At 37.2% G+C, this 23,775-nt stretch overlaps 1 protein-coding gene across 2 annotated transcripts in view; it reads right to left on the bottom strand.

The window, feature by feature from the left end:
* The window catches only part of CCDC6 (coiled-coil domain containing 6), a 50,316-nt gene that overhangs the window by 15,904 nt on the left and 10,637 nt on the right, over positions 1-23,775 (bottom strand). For both annotated transcript variants that reach the window (XR_012043774.1, XM_072870012.1), the window contains exons 2-4: positions 14,602-14,751; positions 6,150-6,278; positions 867-970 (exon numbers count right to left, since the gene is read on the bottom strand). Coding sequence is in view for 1 of the 2 variants with exons in the window: in XM_072870012.1 (XP_072726113.1) it covers positions 867-970; positions 6,150-6,278; positions 14,602-14,751 (383 nt within the window). In the remaining variant the exon portion in view is untranslated. The remainder of the gene's footprint in view (positions 1-866; positions 971-6,149; positions 6,279-14,601; positions 14,752-23,775) is intronic.

The raw sequence follows: 23,775 nt of genomic DNA, 5'->3' as shown, positions 1-23,775 counted from the left end.
CCTCGCAAGAAGGCACACAGACTGAGATAAATTAAACCAGAAATAGTTTGGCTTAAAGAATGCTTTAAATCTAAGATGCACAAAAATCCTACCAAGGGCAAATCCTGCTACGGATTTACCACGGTTGAATATCACATGTAGTTTCAGAGCACCTTCACACAGCAGGGCTCTGTAAAATAAAACTACAAAACCTGCAGTTCACCAAGCTCAGGTGTTTTCTGAGGCCCCAGTCAAGATTCACAAGGTCACACTAACATAATTGTCCTTAAACATGTAGAAGAAAATAAGGTATTAATCACCTCTTCTCCCCTACTCCCCCCAAAACCAGAGTTCTTATAATACGGTATTAAAGACAGGGTTGCTTTAATACATATTTTTAACCTTAGCTTTCTCAGGAATATAAAATCTCACTGTCTTAACTTCTATTGAAGAAGCAGTGGGAAGTCTCAATGACATGAGTCGCACACCACTGAGAAAAAGCTGAAGCCTTCTTCGAGCAGATAGGGAAAATACAAGAGCTTCTCTTATAACAAATACACTAAAATACCACGTTATTTTCTCTGGGCCACAAATGTAAAGCTGACCCCAAACCAGAAGCTTCAAAAACAGTCTATCAGCAGTTGAAAAAATTCAGCAAATTCCTTCGAGCTTTCCCAAGTCATTTCTTATACTATTTAGTTTCGTCTCCTTTAAGCAATTAAGGATGAGGCATCATGTAAACAAGGAGCTTTACAACTGCTTTAACTCCCAGGTTTTCATAGATTAAACAACTCTTACCAGACAGAGATGAACATATTTAATCCAGAAACATTATGTATTAAATTATATCTCTCCCACTGTAACAAATACACTGCAATAAGACAAACCGTTTTTCTGCTTCAAGCTTATCCATCCTCTTCCAGAGACGATTCACTAGCGCTTCTTGTTCTTGTTCCAAAGTATTTTCAAGGTCAATCTTCTCACGTCTTAGCTGGAGAGGAAAAACAATCAATGAAAATGATGGAAATATATTTTTTGCAAGGAACTGTCATCAGGAAAGATCATTGCTATACCACCACCATTTTACATGATGCTCTACAACAGCAAGGAGAAGGTGAAGAAGATACAAAAAACAGGCACAACACACTGGTCACAGAGACAGAGAAAAATCAAGAGATTCAGGAGCTGCACAGTTGTCATCTCCTTAACATAAATTTCTGTCACAGAACCTGTTGTCTCTGGCCAATAAGGAGGCTTGAAACCTGGACACATGGTCACTGATGACATGACAAGCCTGTTCAAAGACATCTCCTATTCCATGAGCCTCTGAAGTTCAAACTGAATTTACTGTCCACTACACCAGCATTTATTCTTTTGAAAAATTTCAGACTTTTTTAGTAGAAGAATCACAGTTAAGTAAGCCAGAAATGGAAGAGAAGCCATGTTTGCCTTGTGTTAGGTAAAGGAGCAACATAACAAAAATAGTAAAGAAAAAATTATGTGAACTGCCTGAAGTGTTACTGTATCAACCCTTACTAGCAGAAACAAATGTATTTCCATCTTAGCAAAAGCTTTTTAAAAATAAACACTTAACTTGACATTATTCCCATTCACTTACTGTGTGAACAAACATTCTTGATTCTACTATAAGCTAACAAAAGCAAATATAATGTAGAACCACACATGAAGAAATCTATTATTCATATTTTAGTACAAATACAATGCAAATATTAATAAGAATACATTACAATACTAAGAGGCACACATGACCTTATTCAGTAACCCTGGTAGCTGAACTCCAGAAGTTAGCAATAATGAAACATATGGGAATAGATCAACACCTTACAGGTGGAAAACAGCATGGAAGTATTTTTCCAAGCCAAGCCTTAGTCAACACTGACCACTTTCCTGATGGGCAAATAATCCCACATTACAAAATGGAAAGACTGAAAACAGATTAAGTGATTTCCGCACATGTTTACTGATTGAAGTGCTATTACAGCCTCTAAATCTGTAAGGGCTCTGTGCTAACCACTAAATTAATACTGAGGTATCCAAACAAACTTTAAACTTACACACTTCATGTAACAGTGCAAGTTTAATGAATGTACAACTTTCTTCCTTAAAGCTTAGAGGAATTAGTTACTGTAAGTAAAAATAGACATACATTGATGAGTAATAGGGAACATAGTTTGAAAACGAAACACTGTTTAGTAAATCTTTCCATCTCTGAGTTTCCAGATGTACATTAACAGCTGAAGGAACTAACACTTCAATAAAAGAGAAGTCAGGAGCAACATGCTTCAGCCTCACACAAGGGATGAGAATTTGGATCCTGACTGACACTTCATTCCCCACACCAGAAGGAGCTGGAGTGTTACAAAAGTAAAGGGCTCAGCCCTGGGAGATACAGGGCGCTTTACCTTAGGGCACTTCTCAGTAGCCAGTTTGGCCAAAGCTTGGGGCTGACAGCGTTCAGAGGGAAGAAAGTACACAAAATGTTCTGGGAATCTGCACACCATGATTCTGTATTACCAACATGTGGATCTTCACTACACTGCATAGCTATCTATATAAACACGTGATGAAAAAAGTTTGCAGATCAAACTTTGCAAATCAAACTTTGACTGCAGATCAAACTTTGCAAATCAAACTTTGACTGCAGATCAAACTATCAAAGTAATGGCTTTTGCATCACTTCAATTCAGCATGGTTTAGACTCACCTGCTCTGACATAGTCTTTTTACAACTATGTCATTGATCTAGCACCAAACAAACCCACAAAAACATATTGGTGAAAATGAATCTATTTCATTTAATGGTAGTAAGAAGAGCACACTGGAATTTGAAGACAGTAAATTATTTATAACCTTGGATTTAAAAAAACTAAGATTACATTTAGTATTACACCAACCATCACCAAGGCAGAGTCCATTAACTAGAAATCTGCATATAGGTGAGCATGCACAATGGCGAAGTCAAATCATCAGCAACAATACACAAATGAGCCTTGTGTTGTGCCCTGAAGGTTGACAGACATGCTCTGATGAAACACCAAAGAAACCAGGCTGTGAAACAGAGATCTAAAACTCTCCATTTCCAGCAACATGAAAACACACTGGAAACAAGTATCTTCCTTTCCTGATCTTGAGTGTTGTCCCAGTTCCTCCCAGTGTCAGGATATTAAAGCTTTCAGGATGAACACCTTGAATCAAACCTACAGGAGAAGTGAGTGCAGCATCCTGACCAGAGCTGTGAGTTCAGAGAATATGTATATTTGTTTTGTACTAGGTAGTTTCAGTACTTGGAAATGTAGTCTAACTCTAGTCTATGAATGTTAGGAATGTGATAACATTCTGAACTAAAATAAGCAGGATGGGATTATATCTCAAGACCAAACCAGCAGTTCTGTCAATACTAGTGTCATTCTACAAGGGTTCAAAGTTACATTCCAGTCAAACATAATTTAATTTTTACCACCACAACAGGGAAACAAAGAAGTATTGCTTGCTTTTTTGGACCTTAATCTTCCCTTCAGAGGAAGAGAAAAATCCCTTTTAACCTTCCTCACCATCCAATAGCATTTCTTCTAATCTCTCTCTCTCTTTCACACCTACACTTACTTTACTTCAAATGCAGCGAAAATATCCATTGTCTGTGTATTCCTGGATTACCGCTTCTTCAGTCTTCTTGCCAACTTACTAACAAGCACAACTCTTCCCTCCTCAAATACAGATCTTCCAAATCAATGAAAGCTGAATATGATCTCTGCCTAAGCCCACTATCCCAAATTTCACTTCTCTGCTTCTCATCTGCCTCTCCCCCTTTGTAGCTTTAATTCTTTGCTGCTCTCCAAGAATATCTTTCCAGAAGATTTTACACATTTCATATTCTTTTCCTTTCAAATAAGGAGACAAAGGAGATGATTATTAGCAGTTTAGTTCTTATTTCTCATCTCCTAACTGCATCAATTCTAGTTTATCACTGTACTGTATTAAATAGAAAAGCAATTAAGAATAACAGCAAAACTACACAAACTTGGCCTCTGTACGACAAAACTGACAGCTATTTATTTCCTATCAAACCACTGAACTATAACACAGAACATTATTGCTCATTTTAACTGAGACATTCAGTTAATTAAATAGTCACGTTGCAAATTTCTTCACCATTAGCCTTCAGAGAAGAATGTTCTGCCACTTCAAGCTGTCTTAAGAAAAAGTCAGGTCACATTTGAACCCTAAGATCTAACTTATTTTTTTATTTAGGAATAACATTCTACACAACCATCACTGCTACAAACTGGCTACCTACCCATCACCTGTGGCATAAGCAGCTCAGATGAGAGAAAGCAAAGGAGGAAGGACACAAAGCATAGATAATTCATGTTCCACATTTTAAAAATAATAGTTCAGTGAACATATTTGTAACTATCTGCTCACTGATTACAGTAATAGATCTAGTACTGCAGCCCTAGATTATGTTCAAAGCATTGCTGAAGTACGCCTTTCAAGCCCTGTTTAACAGGTTTCACAAAGCTTATGTTGAAGCGTTGTGGCAATCTCTCTTCCTTAATTCTCTATGTGTACAATAAAGGCAACATTGCTCTGCTCACTTTTGGCTGCTTATTGCTAAGTACAGCACATGCCCTCAAGGCTGTTGCTTCAGCTGGTTAATTAGCACAATAAGCTTTTTTTTAAAATTTGTGTAAGAAAACAAAGCATGCTGAAGTTCAAAGTAACTTGAGATTTACTATACCTTACTGTAAGAGAAAACAAAGGTATACACTGCATTACATATAAATATGCATGGAATGTCTAAGTAAGACTGACAGCAAAATTTAACATCTTCATAAACAAAGTAAGTTTTCAAGGTCAGATATTTGAGAAAAAGACCTTTGAGCATCCATGCTTTTTGAACAATCTATCATTGATATTAAAATGTAGCAACGAGTTTCAAAGTTATGATTTCACAAGTCTTGTCTGCCCAGAACAATGATATGAAAATAAATACCATTAAGATTTCAGCTGTGGCTCATGATAACATTTCAAAGAGTAAAACAGATTAATATATAAACTTACTTTGCATTTTGATTAAGTGGCCACCGTCACCACCTTGTGGCGAAGAGAGTTATTTCAATCTCATGTTAATGTCCATGTTGGTTAAGGATTTGCTGGCAACTACATCTTCCTACCTTTCTATTTTTCCATTTGTTCCATAGATCTCTCCATATAGAATGTTAACATAAGAATCAAGAAAACCCATTTCATCATTAAGATAGCCATTAATTAATTAATCCACAATGTCAACAGAGAGTCATACAAAACCGGTAGAAATTCAGACTACCAGCAAAAAAAAAGTTCTACATCTGATGAGAACAACAAAAAAATTCACAGAAATAATGTATTATATTTACAGCACCCAAATTATTGGACTCCCAAAAGCCAGAAAAACCGAAGTTCTTTAACAAGCCTATGTGTTTCATCAGTTTGCCTTTTAAGTCAAAAGGACTCCTACTAACACCACTGAGGTGCTTTGATGCACATGTCTAAAATTAGACATAAGAGCAGTCCCAATGTCTAAACTTCCAGTGGAAACATGACCAAAACAAGTGGTGTTTTATCTCTGCAATCTTCATAACTGCCTAGGGAGACAGGGAGTTGGATGTAGTCAAATCTCAAATCTTTTTAAGTATACATACAGCTAACATCTCACCATTCGAGTCCTGTGCTACCCAAGCTGCCAAAAAAAGGTGACCTAGAGCACAACTAGACCACACACATATCATTTACTGTTGTGCTTAACCACTATCAGAAGTGACAGTCCTTCTCACTAGCAGCATGAGAGTGGAAGTTGATGAACAGCAACAAGAAGCATTACTTACAAAAAAGTTGCGTTTGCAAAACTCACAGCTGTCCAGCAGACATAAAGGCCTGCAGTAAAGCTACTAAAAGTTATAACGGCCATGAAAAAAATTAATGAAAGTTTCTCATAATAAATTATGTTAATGATTTATTGCTTTGAAAGTCAAACTGACTTTTCTATATTCTTGATATTGCCCAGTTTCTTACATACTTAAAAAATTAAGTCAAATCTAATACAAAACAAGTTTTTCTTTTTTCCAGAATCCTTTGTTTTACAATCATATAATTCTGAAAGTAAGGAGTTACCTGCTCCAGGGTGAGCTGCTTCGAAATTGTATCATTTTCCAGTTTTTTAATTTTCTTCATCAGTTTGTTCACTTGAAATTCCTGTTCCTGCTCTAAATGCTGCTCCAGTTCAGCCTTCTCATGCTGCAGCTAAAAATTTAGGAGACACGGAAGTATTTTAGACACACAAATAAAAGTATGAAACGTTATGCACCTTTTATACATTTATTTACACATGTTTATTCTTACTGCACATTAAATTCGACTGATAATTCTTCTCAAAAGACTTCAAAATGCACAACCCACCCAACAGCCCTTCAAAAAGCAACATTTTAAACTGTGTTCCATTTACAAAGCAGATGGAAGTAAACTACATTTCCAAATATTTAATAAAGTCAAATCAAAATAGATACATTATATATAGCATATAAAATTTTAAAAGTCAAAAATCTATCATAATGTTCACAAAAGCATTAATTTTAATCTAAATGCATCATCTCAAGAGCACCCAAAGCATAAAATGCAGGTCTTAGCACTTCCTTCTCCCAGGCAGCTGAAAGCTTAAAATCATGACTGAAGTCACACTACTGAAATTGCTATGCAACAAGATAGTAAAAAAAATAAATCTAATTTCTATTTCCATGCTATCAAGAATCAAAAGATTTTTATGACATAAAACCACTGCTCGTTTCAAATCAATGTTATAAATTTTCTTAACACTCAAGGGAAATTTTTTTTCACTTCATATTTCCAATGAAAAAAATCTTTACGCTCAAAGCTCTCAAGCAGATGGAAACAAATGTCCCCCCCCGCCCCCCCCCCCCCCCTTTTGGATGCTCTGGCCATCCACTGAAAACTGCAGGCACTTTTTTCCACCTGCTTATTTTCTACGCCAGTTCTGCTGGCTATCACATAACAATATGTAAGATCATAGCGTTTAAACGTGTGAGGAAAATCTGAGGAAATGGAGACACACCTCAGAGTCATGGACACAAGCTGAGGTTGCTGGATGTCCACAGTGAAGAAATATACTTTGATTTTAAAACAAGATAAAATTGCTAGTTCATTAATTCAGTTCCTTTTGCTGCTATTTAGAGACAAAATGGTCTGTGAAGCACAGCCTGGCAGAGAGTTCAGAGCAGAAAGGCTTGTGTGGAGACAGTACTAGGCAGACAGAGAACTTGGCAATATACATGTGGGAGAAGTTTGCAGTTTACTGTGTTTTCAGGGCTTATCAATTTCGAGATTTTATTTTTCACAGATTAAAATAAACACCAGAATAGCAATTAAAAAATAAATGAGATTTATTCCTTTCACTTTATCAATTACAGTATGTTTTCCAAAACCCCTGACACTCATGGAAATTCCCATACACTTGAGGAAGCCACCTAAACTCCAACATGATTATCACTGAGACTATCATGGCAGCTCTTGATCAAATGGTTAGGAAATTTTGTTAAACTGCCTAGTTGGAAATAAAGCCATTTCATTTCTTGTGTGAGAATACACAGGGCTGCTAAGTGATACTTCCATTAGCAGAAAAATTTGTATTCACACTTTTAAATGAAAATACTGTTTGTGGTACTTGACAATCAAAAATTTGAAGTTTCTTACTTCAGTACTGGAGTTAAGCTTGGCTGGGAAAAAATAGGTTTAATATGAAAAGGACATTATTTAGTCTTACAACTCCATAAGCCCCTCTTCCTTCCTTCCCCACTCCTATGCAGCAGCTACAGTTTAAGACTGAAGACACCCAAAGAGCCCAAGGAGCAGATAGCACGTGGATTACCACCTAGCTCAAGATACCTGCTGCACTTTAATCAATCTTCACTTTGCTTCATTAAAAAAGCTAGACTTTTTTTCACCTAACTAAAAATTGAGACCAAAGCCAGTTGCTGTAATCAGCTTATATTTAGTTAGCAAATTAAACTGTGCAAAAGGGGCACAATGCCAGAATCTCTTACTCAGCCTAAAGCCAGATGCTGCTAACAGAAAGCGTGCGGTTGGGGACTGCTAGCATTTGCAGACAGTCCAGTGAGTCAGGCAGATCATACAGTCATATGAAGGCACCTCAAACCAACTTAACAACAAATACTATTTCGTGCTTTTGTGTGCTTCATGCAAATGCAACTACTGTATTATTTAAAACAAATTGAGCTGCAATAGCACAATCTTGCTTGTCAAATCATTCCTTTTAAAGCTTGCTGGAACTTCCATCACACAGGAACTGATGAGGCTTACTCGTTAGATCTGTAGCTGCTGTGTAGGATCTACTAAACCCTGCCTTGGTAGTGTGAACATACTGCAGCCAACGGACCATTACAGCTGATCAGAAAGCTACTAAGTGAAGCCAGGAGAGATCTATTAAAGGAATATCTCCTATTCTGATTTTAACATAGATACACCAGAAAGCAAAGTGACTGGGAATAAAAAGAAACCCACAAACGCTTTCACCTTGAGTGCTAAAAGGGATTATAACATGAAAGCCCTCTTGGACATTCTGATGAACCTACTTTATTGTGCTACTCCCCTTCACCCTTTCGGCTTCATTATTCAAAGTGGGAGAAAAATACTAGTAACACACCCTAAAATACATATTAATCATTTCTGTCACTCACAAGTGGGTAAAATATTTTTTCCCTTTTATTGGCCTTGATCACAAGAGCAAATCAAAACAAACAAAAAACAGTTAATGCTGAAACCCTAAAGCTGAAAAACAGAATTGCTAACAATGAAAAAATATCCACTAGTAAAACAATGGTGGATCGTGTTTATTTTAGTTAAAGTAAGAGAGTATTTTCAAACTGTTTTTAATTATATGCAATTACAGTAACAACTGTTTACAGATACACCTACGGCTACCAGCTAAAGAGAAGGAAAAAATGTGTTAGAACGTGTCACCTTGATGACAATGTCTTATAGACCTTGAATTGCATATGAAAACTGTAGGAGAGATACTGGGGGAATTTTCAGCTACATACATTCAGAGATGGGTTTGGTGCAAGAGAGACTAATACTTTAAAGTGAGAATGGGGCCATCAAATACAAAGCTTAGCAGCAGAAAGAGTGCATGCGTTCGTTCACGTAAGTTCTATACAACTACGGTAATAACCTTCCCTCTCTACAGAAACAAGTTTCCTGATACAATGTAGGAACACATTTACCTTACCTTCATACTGTACTGGCTTATTCTGGGACAGCGGAAAGTGTTTTTATGAAATAATGGAGCTAATGAATGAAGTTCCCCCTTAAAAATACAACCCAAAAACCAACCCAACGACCCCAGACTATGACCTTGTACATTGTACTGAACAGTCTATTTTTAGTACTCCAGCCCTCAAAAGTTGTCCAATTCCTCCTTTGCTGCATCCTGAAAGTCCTATTTATTAACAAATTTGTATCAGCCATTTGCCTCCTCTTTATGTCCAGATGTTCATCAAATAAACGATAGATGAGCTGACTCTTGTTTATTCTGCACAATCACATTTGCATCCTTGAGCTGACGCATCGTATTTTGGAGAGCAGGAAGGGTAATAGCTCATGTTTACAGACTTACAATTTTTGAAAGAATTGTCAAGAATCAGACTTGCATGAGAAACAGTTCTGTATAGCCTCCCAATTACTTAATCTGCCTTACTACGCATTATGCTATTATCTTGCTATGTTGTAGCATTTTACTTTCAAGGACAGATACTTGGACCAATTTGCACTTCCAAAAATATAAGGGTATTGAAAAAGTCTGTATTTGATTTTGAAAAGGACTGTTGCACAATTTAAAGAATACTGGCTTTGTGAGTTCAAACAATATTAAAAATTAATTAGTCTTTTGAGCAGCCTTGTTTCACAAAAGATAAATTTTCAAGATTTACTACTTTAGATTTCAAAACAGTAACTCAACAAGTTCATGTCCACAGCTGCAAGAACAGATCCTGCATCAAAACACTTCTGATGATACTCTGCAAAATACTGCTACCATTCTATAATGACTAGGTATCGAAGACTTTATAAAAGATTGTTCCAAACTTTCCAGAGACTTAGGTAGACAAAAATAATTAGAGTAAGTACATGAGAAAATGTAGTGAATATATATAAGGCTTATAAGAACTTTATCAGGAATGTATGTGATGAAAAGCTTTTGTTTACTCCAAAACCTCTGTTGAGATGCATGTGCTCCTTCAGTTCTGCAGCATTCAGCCTAGAAAATTAAAAATTATGCTAAACAAAGGAAATTTAACTAGTAAAAGCATACACTTATTTATTGGCTTGTAGAGGCAGTAAAAGCTAATGCCACACAGTCATAAACAGGTGTTACCAAGCAATAGTATGGCACCAGAAAGCCTGGCAACAGGAAGACAGTATTATTCCAGTAAAAACACCTTCTCTTCTGTGCTACTGTGTATGTTTAGAATCAATCTGGCATATAGTAAAATGTTTCAAAATTAATTTCTTATAATATTGAAAACCTGATGTAACTCTGTGTTTTATAATAGTAATGCACATCATACTCAACTAGGAAATTCTTGTTAGGCTGTTAGCAAGGAGCGCTACAGCTCGTGCTCTGGCAGACAGCTTTCACATTTAAAATGTTTTAACATTCTGGGAGCTCATTCCAGATACCACTCTGAATGTGATGCATAAGCCCCTACAATTGTGACAAACAAAAGTTTGACAAAGCAAAAAACACACAGGCACTATGAAAAAAGTCCCTCTGCTAGGTGATTTTCAACTGAATAATATGGCAGTAATTTTGACACAGCCACAGACTAGTAAATACTTGAAAAATTAAGAGACTACAAATCATATGCAGTTTACCAGAAGTACACCCCTCCCACTGTTCCAAAAGGCAAAGTCTTAGACAAAACATATTCATATGCATTTTTTTTTCCCTTAGTCATACAAAAAGCAGGAAGCCATTTGATGCACAATGTCTAACAGCATGAATTTTGAAAGTCTATTTCCAGGTCAGACCAATGCTGCCTGGCAAACAAACACAGAGATTAAGAGTTTAACCCCAAATAGCAAAGAACAGCGAAGCAACCAATTACTGCCAACGTTTCCACTGGAGACTAATGTATGTCTGGTTAAGTCATCATCCAAAGTTTGCATCTAATTTAGCTAGAATTCTCTTCAGAGCAAAGATACCAAAAATGGAAGTGGGCATTTATCAATTCATTATTAGTCTTGTAACTGCCTCATCAGTCTTGCATCCTCTAATAAAGACAGAATTGCTACATTCTAGTAGGTAATGGTAAATATTGGCACTCACAAATTTCATTAAATTCAGAAAAGTAAATTGTAATTATCTTAACTTTCTGTGTCTGAATAACATTAGTCAGTAATTTAGCACTGCACCTGTGTAACAGGAAGAGTATCCTGAACTAGAAAAGATATTGTAATAAACACTAAGCTGACCATGTGATGTGTGCTAATAACGCCCTCTTCCATAAAACGAGTTTATTTGTCATATAAGGAGTTTCTCTTCTCAGATTTTTTATCTGGCAGTCTACATGGGTATAATTTCCAGGATTCATAATTGAATAATCAAAACTTCCAAATAACAGATAAGCTTTCATAAAACAAAAATCAGTGTCAGTAATATTTTCAGTTCTTTGCTACTTAAGAAAATTGTCTGCAACTCACCAATATTCTAATATCAACTTACTAAATCCATGATCACTACAGAGATAGAAAATTATTTTTGTGGAAGCATACTGTAATATTAAAATATTTCCTAATTCTACAAGTAAGCTCTTTAGGGGAAAGGACCATTTCCTCTGTATGATTTATAAGCTGCTGAGCATGTTACTAGTGTTTAGGAGAATATAATAATACACATCTTTTGCATTTCACAGCAAGTTCAGCACATCGAAGACATAATCAAGCCATGAAATGAGATCTGCATTCAGAATACACACAAACAGAATAATAGTTTTAATATTAAACTGTTTGCTTTAAAACAAACAAGTCCTCCACCTGTACTGCAAGTCTTGAGCCACTGTAAAGGTATGAAAAGTCACCCAGATGTATGGACTACAAAACCTGCTGACCAGGCAGACTCCTCTGACACGGCTCACAATACGCTTTGCACTAGCGCTCTGATATATCTCTTACCATCTTCTCCTCTGTGCACTGCAGTTAACAGGTGAACCTGTAAGCAAGATATTCCATGCCACTCACCCTTCACAGGCACAACTGCTACCAACATCGACAGGATGTTGACAGTTGTTCTCTTTTTCAAGTAAGCTGGGTTAATATTTAGAGGACAGACTCACAATTTACTTCCAAAAACTGCTACCTAATGATGCTAAGAGAAATTACACAGTTTTAGGACTAAAAATTTGGAACACAGGTGCATTTAAGAATTGTCAACTTTTAAAATATTCTGGTTGACATGACCATGTTTATCAAACACTGAATGAGGCTTACAGGAAGGCCACATGAAATGAAGTGTAAGGCTGTAGGCTGAGATACTGTTTAATAAAAGGAGGCGGTGGTCAGAATTTTACCTCCATATTATTGTAGTTATGGCTACATAGTTACTTTCTTTCGGCAGAAACTTGCAGCTTGCCTACTGAAAGCTGGATAACATTTACAGGATGATGTTGGACCCAAGACTGAGGATTTTCTCCAGATACCGTACAAAAGGCAAGAATAACTTCACCAGTTTTATGCCTGTGTTCTGTTTCAGATATATGTGCTTCTCTGAATCTTTCTCTCACTAGCGAGAACAAAGTTACACCCTTTAAGGGTTTCCAATGGATAAACAGCATAATGCCCTTGCATTATTTCATACATTACCATGACGCACCCCCTTGGCCGTTTTGAGAACGGTAGATTGTTACCTTTTTCCTTAATTTGGGGCAACAGTCAAAGGACACTTTCTGAAAGTCCACAGCAGAAAAGAATAAAAATTAGTTGTAGTTCTAGGTTGACAAGAAGCTTGTATTTCTCTTTGTAATGTGTGAACCTATTTTGCATAATATTAGTAATTTAAGAACTGTTAAAGATACAATTTTAATGGAATCTCAGCTGAGTTCTAGGAAAAAGGCTAAGCATATTTTAAGCAATTACTAGATACAGCAATTTAGTTGCTGCAGAACTTATGCAGTATAAATTTGTGTGCAAGGTCATTATATGAGTTCAAAACCCCTCAGCAAATCAATTGTAATTCACGCTTTTATTTTTAAAGTAAGTTTTACTGTGCTCTACACAACGTATAGTACAGCCCCAGGTAACCTGGTTCTGTAACCAATTTCTACATAGCCCTTTCAATTAAACAACATTACTCAACATACCATTTCTCCCTTTACTGGAAGAGACTTTAGTGGAAAGCTTTTTCCATAGTGATATTTACATCTTATTTCAATTGGAAAAGAAAACTCAATACCCCTACTTTACTACTATCTGCTTCTCTATTTTTTTTCACAAAAATGTATGACTTCAAAAGCAAACGTATGTCTTATTAAAAAACATTATTGTCAGTCCTCAAGAATAGCAAGGGAAAGTAGTAATACCAGATCAAGGATATTTTATCTTCATACTTAACTTACTATGTGATAATAGGCAAATAGACAAAGTCATAGAAGTCCCAGTTTTCATTAACAAAAGCATCAGATGGGATTAGCTCTAATGTTGTTTCCAAACAGTGTATTTCTTAACTGCAGGGCTAAACATGCCTTAAGTCTCCAGCTGCAGAACATAAGAAATGCTTACAACATACAAATTAGGTTCTTTAAAATTGACTAGTCTGTTGATGACAAAGCTTATAAGTAATCGCATGGAAAAAGCCATAGTGGATCACACCAAACATTCACCTAACTTAGTACCCTATCTCCTAGAGGCCAAAAGCAGGTATTTAGGCAAGTCTATCAGAACACAGCAAGCATATACAACACTTCCAACAAATATTTACTCACTTTCCAAAAATTAGGTAATGAAAATAAGTTTCTCTGACATAAATTGTCCCAGCATCTTCAACTTTTTACTTTTAGCACCCGACTGATGTAAGCATTTTAATTCAAGAGAAGCAACTTTTGTTAAAAGTACGGATAAACTTAGAGATAAAGTCTCCATCAAGCATCACTGCATTCTTGTATATAAAGTTTAGTATTTCAGGGCTCCTGTTAAATATCAAATACTCCAGAAAAAAGTGCCTGTTTCACTAACATTTTAAATTAAACAGTAACTCTCTTCTGTAAGACAGTTAACATTTACTTTAAGCTACATCCATTTCTTTGCATCTCTATACAAACTTTCAGATTCTCAAAACTGTGAGTTTGCAGATGCAAACTTTAAAGCAACATATTAAAAAACGCATACTCATTACACTTCTTGTACTTTGCTCGTATCAAGTGTCAGCTTTACAACAGCTACAACCTGACCACATCCCTCTGACTGCAGTCAGTCACACAAAGTTCAACCACTAGTTGGTCCTGAGGCTCCTGGGAGAAACATCAGTAAAAGCACCAATTACCTGCATCAGTTTTCTTGAGAGCTCATTAGTGAGAAATTCCTCTTCCTTTTCATAGTTTACTGCAAGTGTTTCTTTTTCTTTCTGCAGAGCTTGAATCTTCTTAAATAGAGTATTACTGATGAATTCCTCTTCCTGCTCTGCTCTTGCTTGCTGTGAAGTAAAGACACAGTTTTAAGAAAAAGGGGAGCAAGTTTCCGCATTAAAAGCTGCAATTATTCCATTCCCCTTAAAATGCCTCCCACCTCTTTTTCTTTAATCTTGCCCGTTGTCCTGGAGAACAGTAGGATGGATCCAAGTGCTGTTACCATCCCCTTTTCTAACATAGCACCTTTCTTCCTTTTTTGTTCCCCATCTTTCAACTTGGGAAACTACACTGGTGCTTTAAAGTGGCTTCCCCCCAACCAAACGCCCAAACTCCCCAACCTTTTAAACTTTATAAAAGCATTACTGAGTAACAGATACCTACTTTTACCTACTCTATTCCTAAAAACAAACTCTTCTCTAAATGTTCTCCATTATGAGCTGAAGCACAGCTCTGAGACTGCTGCATTCAGCACTGTGCCTTCCTTCCATATCCCTTAGACTGCAGCCCTGCTTTCTAGGAGTCAAATAACACATTTATTCTTCCATTCAGATATGCCTTGCTTCTGAGCCGCAGGCAGCATGGCTCATCTCATGAGGATTTCTACCCAACCACCAGCCCAGGAAAACATACTTATTTTACTTCTCAGAACTGTTACTTCACTATATACATCATCAACTTTACAAAATACCATGCGGTGGCTGTACGCCGAGGATTTCCAAATCTCACAAGAGGAAAGCTACTCTGGAAATCTTCCCCATGAAGAATCACTAGAGAAGACAATTTCCATTTCAGCTCTATTATAGCACCTAGGCACTGCTCAACAGAAAGCCAGCCCGTGAGCTCGCTTCCTTGCATACCCTATAGTTCAAGTGTTTGTATATTTTTTAATGTACATATTATAAACTTGATAAATGGAACACAGAAGTTATCTTTTGGAAGACTGCTCTAAAAGGCCATGAAGAAGGGGGGGGAGGGGGAGAAGGAAAAAAGGGTCTGGCACAGTTTATTAGCTTAGGAGCTTACGTCCTGCACAGCACATCCTCTCTAATGTTTGTGCATCTCAATGGTAGAGAACTGCTACTCCAGCACATTCAGCATTGGTATTATCACTTGTCACATCAAGACAATGTAGAGTTGTCCAAGAGTTCTGAAGAAATGCTAAATTGTCAGCTCACGTCTCATAGGATTAAAACTTAAGGAATCTAACTGATCTCAATAACATCATCTATCACTAAATGTGGCTTTACTTAGAGCTACTAACAATCTGTCATCTTCAGAGACATTTCAGAACAGAGTAAACAAGTCAAATTGCAAGGGTTCATTGTCCTCAAATCGTTAAAATTCATGCATGTTGTTCTGAAACCAACTCTTCCATTGCTTTCACTACACAGGATTTCTACTGGTGTCTGCCTTTCAATTGTTCAGACAATAAAAGACAGTAACACAGACCAAGTTTACCTAAAATTAAATTAGAAAGCACTTGGTTCTAAAAAAGAAGAGAATCAGGGTGGTTCTACTTTGATTTCTGTTCATTTCTAACTTGCACAGATTTGTTCTGCTCATGCTTTGCACCAATCAAAAGCTCTAAAATCACATTATTACAGCATTAAGCCTGCACAACACTTCGTAGCCAGATCCTGGTGTTACATTAATGACAGGTGCTTAGGCCAACGTGAACACGGGCTGCCAAGATCCCAGCCCACTCCTAGCCAAACAGCAATGCCCTTCCTTTGTGCTCGCACGGGTGCTCATGCGGCCAGGCAGCAGGCCAGTGCAGGCAGGAGGCACCCAAAAACTAATCTTTTCCCTTCCTCCTCCCATTTTTCTTTCCTGGATCTGCTTCCTAAACTGGTGTACCACACAGGCAGAGTGCTGGCATGCAGAAACTAAGAATGAACAACCATAATTTAGACCTGTTTAAACTGCTCTACAACAACCCCCTCTGCCTACACCGTGTAGGACACCAGCTTGCATTCAACTGGCTCAAAGGAAAAGGTAAGTATGATTACATTTGCCTCCACTATATGAAGAATATATTTCTCAACTGAATGAACAACAGGAACCCTATAAATCTAAGTATGAACTGTAAGGTCCAGATATCCACACATCCTATTTAATACAGTGAATGTCCACTTACATTACCCAATGGTCAGCAATTTCAACACAAACTTTTTAGTCAAAAAACATCATACAATTATTAAGACTGGGTACAAAAGCACATGATGCATTACTGTATTTCTTCTAAATCCACATACTTCCATTCTGAAACTTTCCCTTCATCTTGTTATTCATTACTTGGAGATAGTTCAATTATCTTAAGTAATAAAATAATTCATGTATACCTAAATATGGCCTAAAATCTTGATATCTGTTACTCATTTAGCCCATAATCAAACTGATATTGTAACACAGTCATTAAAAAAAAAAATAATCAGTTTTTAATAGTATTTCCTGCACTGACTCTGTTACTGCAATATTCTTCTGGACATGTATACATTGTGTTCCCATATGGATAATCTGCCTCTTTATTAAGTATCTGCATTTGAAAAGAGGCTCTGATACAATCAGCAAAAAAATGAGAAACAGAGCATGGAAATCAGAGACAGTCTTCTGTGGGTCTTCTATGAGGGTACAGAGTTCTTGGTTTTTCTGTTATCCATATCACATTCAACATCCAAAAACACTAACAGCAATTCATTCTGTGTACCATATTACAAAATAAATTGCTAAGGCGCTGAGTGATATAAAATTATAACACGTGATCAGTCAGCCTCTGGAAACCTGAAACAAGCAATCTGCTTCCACCACAGATTTTCTGCATAACCACAGTCACATCCACCTGTCTCCTGTGTCTCAAAACTCCATGTATAGCTAACTCAGAGCACTTCATGGACGCATACACTAAGGAAAACCTGTAATTATTGTGGTCAAGACCATAAATTGCAAAGACTAGCATGTTACTTTGCAAGAAATCAAGAAGAGGGGGGAAAAAAGCACCTCATGCACATAAAACACACAAAACTACTTATATTTTCTAGGAAGAAAAATCCTATTATTTCTATTGCAGTAGCACGTGAAATCCTGATCACTAGTAGAGCTGATGTGTGAAGTGTTGTAAAAACCTGTCCTTATGAGCTTACAATCCAATGAACTAATTTTAAAAGAATTAAGAAACATATTTCTCCTAAACTTAATATAGTAACTGAGTATCATATTAGGAAGTGAATCTCATCAGAAGTTATTTTTCCACATGCTGCGTATACTAGCATAAACTGTGAAAAGTTTAGTGGTAAAATATTTTTCTGCTCTCAGTTCTTCTTCCTGTAAATATACCTTTAGCAGACCAAGTTCTCACTGCTAGACTTCCCTCTGCCCTCTTGCTTCTAGTACATGCAGCAGCTTCTGCTTACAGTGGGATGCTCCCTTTCTGTATCACTGCACCACACCCCAACAACCACACTGCTCTACTGGCACTATTTTATGAAGCGGGAAAATCCAGTATTTCCGATGAGGCATCAGCTTGAACACAGGCAAAAAAAAAAAAAAAAAAAAAATCACAGCTCTCTACACTCCCTTCTTCTCCCGGTTAGTTCTTCTAAAAGCTTCACAAACCTTCTTGATACTGCGCAGCAAGTAAGCAGGTTCAACAATCACAGTTAATACCTACTCCTTAGTCAATACCAGTACAACATTATCAGTGATCTGACACAAACAAGATCTTGCATTTTAATTTCAGCTCTCACTTCAGACACAATTTCAGCAACAAGTGTTTCACAAACTGCTCCAGTCACCTACACTCGACCACCTGAAAGCCAGATGCCAAGCATGTCTGGCTTGCACGCCAAAGCATCACCTGTCTCCAGTAGCATCCATAGTAGAGGTGACACTAGATTTCAGGGGATCTTGTTGGAGACAGCCTACCAAGCACTGTTTGATCTAATCCACTCTTGAAAGTCCCTCATCTTTAAGGCAAGAGCCACCATGAGCTCTTTACAATTCATCCATCTTTTCATGGTGCAATTTCTGTTGACAAGACCCTATGGACAATATAAGCCTGCAGATGGAGCTGAAGAGCAGTTTAATCTGGTTGCTGTACACAAGAAACTCAATCTTTGCTACTGAATATAGACTGAAAGGTTGGGGCAGCTTCAGGAAGAGATGATCTCAGTTGCTGTACACGTTACACTGAACTAAAGCTGTCACTTCAGAAAGCAGCCTTTCCCAAAGTCCCACTAAACAATATGATGAGGTAAAAACAGATTGAAGTGCAGAAAGTCACAAATGCCATGATTTTAGAATATGCAGTTCTTGCATAAAATAAAATCTAAGTTTCCCAATTCTCCTGGAGTACACACTCCTCCTCTAGCAGTACTAACTTAAGTTACTGCTCTGGCCATACTTTCTGGCACCAATTTAAAATGGTACGGAAAACTACTGGTCTACAAATGCAATAAATATTCCAGTGATCTGATACTGTTCCCTTACAGGAGGAACTTTTACACTGCAGCTCTCCCAGGCTGGAGCTATTTTTTCCTACAAACCTTCCAGCCGCACCTGAAATGAGCACACTGCATGCAATGTGCATTTCAGACAAGGAGAAACATGAACCACCACAAGAACAATAGTCAAAAGTAACTCAGAGACTAACGGCTCGCGCTACTGCCAACTATCGCAACTGCCCAGCAGCACACTTCTATCTGTAAGGGCTGAAGGACAAGGAAGTTCCACCGAAGTCCCAGTATGACGTGGGCACAGCTTTTCCCCCAAGTAAAGGTACTTTTTTCAGCTGGGTGGCCTGTCTGCAGAGAAAAGAAAGTGAATGCTCTTGCGGTTAAAGCGGTGAGCTGGAATTCAAGTTCTGGGTTCAATTTGTAATGTGATTTCCTGTTTAATCTATGGCAACCCCTAGGGTCACTTCCTCAGGTCTTACATAAAAGTACTTTTTTCTTTTTCATTTTTCCTTTTTTTCCTTTCCCCTTTTAAGATGCATTTTCAGGAGCAACAGAGCTACACAAATAGCAGAACTGTGTATTTTTATCTTTGGGTATAGAGTATCTCCTAGAAGTCCCATACTTTTGAAAACAAACAAACAAGCAGTAATACCTTGGTATGTTTCCTTCAGAACCCCAAGCTGTTGGGCTTTTTTTTTTTTTTTTTAAACACAAACCTGGTAGATGGGGAGGAAAGGGGCTTGTTTGTTTGTTAAAAAAAAAAACACCTTACAGGCTTACCAGATGTTATTTCCAAAACACACTAATGGAGAAAAAAAAGTAAAAATCAGTATTGAACCTCAGCCTGATAACTTCAACTACTCTAAATGCTACCTATCCTGCCACATGCAGAACTGCCTCAAAACACAATTCCTATCACATTTCAGCCATTCAGTAGATGAGTTCTGCTGTAAGAGGGGGGGGGGGGAAAGATATCTGTTTTTTATTACAATAATAAAGGAATATCTGTATGATAGGCATTTAAAGTGTTAAAAGACAGTTCCTTTTAATTTCCATTTATAGTTGGAAATTCTCTCTCCCCTTCATCCCCCCACCCCCTCCTTTTTAAAAGGTCAATTAGGTTTTGGCTGGACATGTCAAAATGCTTCTGTCACAACACTCCTACTGCTAACTCCAGTGACAGCAAGTTTTTCACTCCATGCCTACCAAGTGATCCAGTATATTGCCATATGAATCTGCAATGGCCACAGATTGACTACAGAAATAAGCCGAGTCAAATGACATAAAACATAGGTTTTTCTCCCAAGTCAGTTTTAACCATGATCGGATGTTTTCAGCTTGACATCACTCATGCAGCCTTATGAGACCTGCTCTCAAAAATTCAGTTACCTTCAAGACATGGGTGCACGCATCTTATGGTTTGGAAAGCCACACAAGGAATAGCACTTTAAAAGAGCCCTCAGAACTGACCAGCTTCCTAAACACAAAAGTTCAGTAGTATTCATACATGCTAAATAATCTCTTATCATCAGCAATGAAGTAAATTGTTTGATGGTATGCAATTCCATTCCACTTCAGATTTGTAAATACTTAAAATAGCTTCCCTCTCTGCATTTTGATGTTGACCTGCAAGAGTCTTGCATAACTGAAACACACAAGTGGTGAAAATTAAATAAACAAGTTATGAAAACAGGCTCATTTCACAAACATAAATATTTATAAAATTAATGCATTTGGTTCATTACAAACAAGGTATAAAAAGCTATATGAAATTCATAATTAATACAGTCAATTACTGAATTTATTTAAAATAATTTAAATGCTTTTCTTCAAAACAGATAAAAAAATAGAGTGTGCTCTCTTCAAGGGTTTTTATTATATCAAAATACTGGCATTAAACAGTTAATAAAAATGCAGCATATGAAAAAGCCATTGTGACAAAGAAAATGTCAAGACGAGGTCTAAAAAAATGTATCAACCCTCAAATAACTTTTACCTAGCAGTTTTACCATGACCACACACTGTTACGCAAGTCTTAATGTAATTAAAGAGTATATGGTAATAAAGCACCACAAAGGAAAGGTAGCAAGGTTGTACAGGCAAACATATTTAAACATTTCCTATTTTGAGCGCTCAACATTACACCCTTAACAACCTGACTATTCATTAGACATATGCTTTACAGCACTTATTTTTCAGTCACTTAAACATCATCATGTAGAACAAGCTCCCAGACGGTTATCAGGGCTGGAGTCTCTGCTTCCAGTCCACAAGAGCTGTAACCTGAGCCAACAGAAGTTACAGGCCAAGGCAGGAATGACCTAGCAGGAAAAATAAATCTAGCCCACAGACCTTTCCAAATGGCTCTATTTCATGAAGCCGTTTCTCCATCTCATCACTGCACATGGACACGAAGTACACATTTCCTGCACTTCTTGTGTTTTCAGTAGCAGTGGATTTCCAATGCACATGTAAAATGAGTATAGCACATACAAGCAAAAAGCCCAGCTCCCCTACATCTTCAACTTCACTGCATACAAGCAAAATATTTCTTCAAAATACATATTACATGTTCCCCAGAAGGATCGTAATGACCACATGTGCAAACACGGCCAGGAAGGCAGTAAGAATGGGGCCATGTTACACAGCTCCCCTCTCAGCCCAGCAGAGGCAAGTGACCATTCCCAGCACAAAGGTTAGACAACACCGCTCCAGCAGAAGGTACGTGTGCCTTGCTAGTGTCTTCCCCATTTTTGTGAGTTTGTACCTGACTGACTTAAGCTTTATTTTGACAAAGACAGCCAAAACAGAAAATAAAATTACGCTGTCATATCAAACACTGAACCAAAGTTTGAAATACCTCTATGTATTAATACTTTATTGATGACTACTTGAAAGAGGTTTTTGCTTTACTCTTTGCCTGTGACATTGCTGTTTTACTGGTGAATTTTTTTGTCCTGTAAATACTTTGTTAGTTAATCAATAAGTGTAAAACAAATAGAATACAGAAGCATGTGGAACAGGTTTTGCCTTTGTTCAGCCTCAACATAAAAGCTGATGAAAAATGTAATAAGGATGTACATATACACATAACTAGATTTGTAGTTTTATGTTTAGTTTGTCTGAATTTTTGAACATGCAGGTTTCTGGACATGAAAGATAGAAAAAAAAGATCAAATTGCTTATACCTACTCTTGTAGCATATACTGTTTTGTTTTAAATTTATTTTCCATACCCTGCACGATCATTAGAATTACCATCCTTTTAAAATGCTGTGGTTTTGTTTGACTTGCATCTAAAATACTCAAGTTTAACGTAATCTGGTTGTGTCGTGCTACTTAGAAACCCATAATCAACAGCTTAAATCTCAGCAACACCACCACTGAGTACTAGAACCTACAAGAAATGTAGTACTGCAGCAAATCAGTCCAAATTATTCTGTAATACCAGACACCTAATGCATAAACGCTTCTTAAGCTAACATATTTTAAATACTTTTTTGTCTGTTTCCCACCCACTGATAAATCACCGTTTATTTTCGATGTACCCACACATTAACTATAGAATACACTTTGCTGGACTGACCAATTAGCAAACTCAATATTGCACACTCCCAAAGTTTCAGAGCAGGAAAAGCAAAAGATTTAACAGAAGAATAGACTATTAGGTGACTAATTTACTATACAGCTTCTGTTCACAGAGGTATGTATGTTGGTGCTAATAGGCAGAGCTGTGTTTTAAAACAACAAACTTCTGCTCAAAACGCAACCACAGCAAACTATTGTTAAAAGTAGCTTTGCTGTCACAATTGTTTCTCTATTCAAAGGCAAAAGAGCACAAACAAAAGCAGAGAGCAGACTTAATAGTCACTCCCCCAAATAATCTTCATGAAAATCCTACTTCACTTTACGTAGCTCAGGTGAATGCAAGGTACACTGCAAGTACACAAATATGAAACACTTGTCTTTCTTCATCAGAGTATATAATAAAAGTCAAAGTATAATTCTGTTATACCCAGTTTTTCCAGGCAGAAGGTGTCAGACCACTGCTGTATGGCACCCCCCACACGGTGCCACCGGCATGCCACAGGTATCAGCAACCCTCCCTGTTCCTCAGCAGAAGAGTGCAAGTTTCCTCACTTCTAGACTGGGTCCTGAGCTCAAACAGCCTGTGTACTCATCATCCTTCTCTTCTAGATCCAAGTGGCCTTCAGCACTTGTAGATCCTTCTTTCAGGTGTATATAACCCGTGGTATATCTACTTTGATCAACCTGCCTTCCTTTAAATTTATTAAAACTAGGGAGGAGGATTACCATATCAAAATCCAGTTCTGGGGTTTCCAAACTACAGCATGAGACACTCACCATGTAATTTCTTGATTCACTTTCTTAAAAACCTTTTTTGGGAGGTTGTGCTTTTGTTTGTTTGTTTTAAATTACTAGTTTAAATACAACTTAGATAATCATTAGGGGTGGCAATGTTTTTCCCCACACTAGCTAGGTGTCCCTAGTCACTCAACATAACTACCTCTTAAGAGCACTCCTTTTAAAATCTCCCCTAATTTCCTCTTACACACATTGGCTTTCTAGAGAAACACTCTCTCAGTGATCCACAAGTGCTGGAGATAAAGCTTGTTAT

Source organism: Ciconia boyciana, chromosome 8, assembly GCF_034638445.1.
Source record: "Ciconia boyciana chromosome 8, ASM3463844v1, whole genome shotgun sequence".
NCBI classification, from domain to species: Eukaryota; Metazoa; Chordata; class Aves; order Ciconiiformes; family Ciconiidae; genus Ciconia; species Ciconia boyciana.
This window is presented reverse-complemented; position numbering and strand designations above follow the sequence as displayed.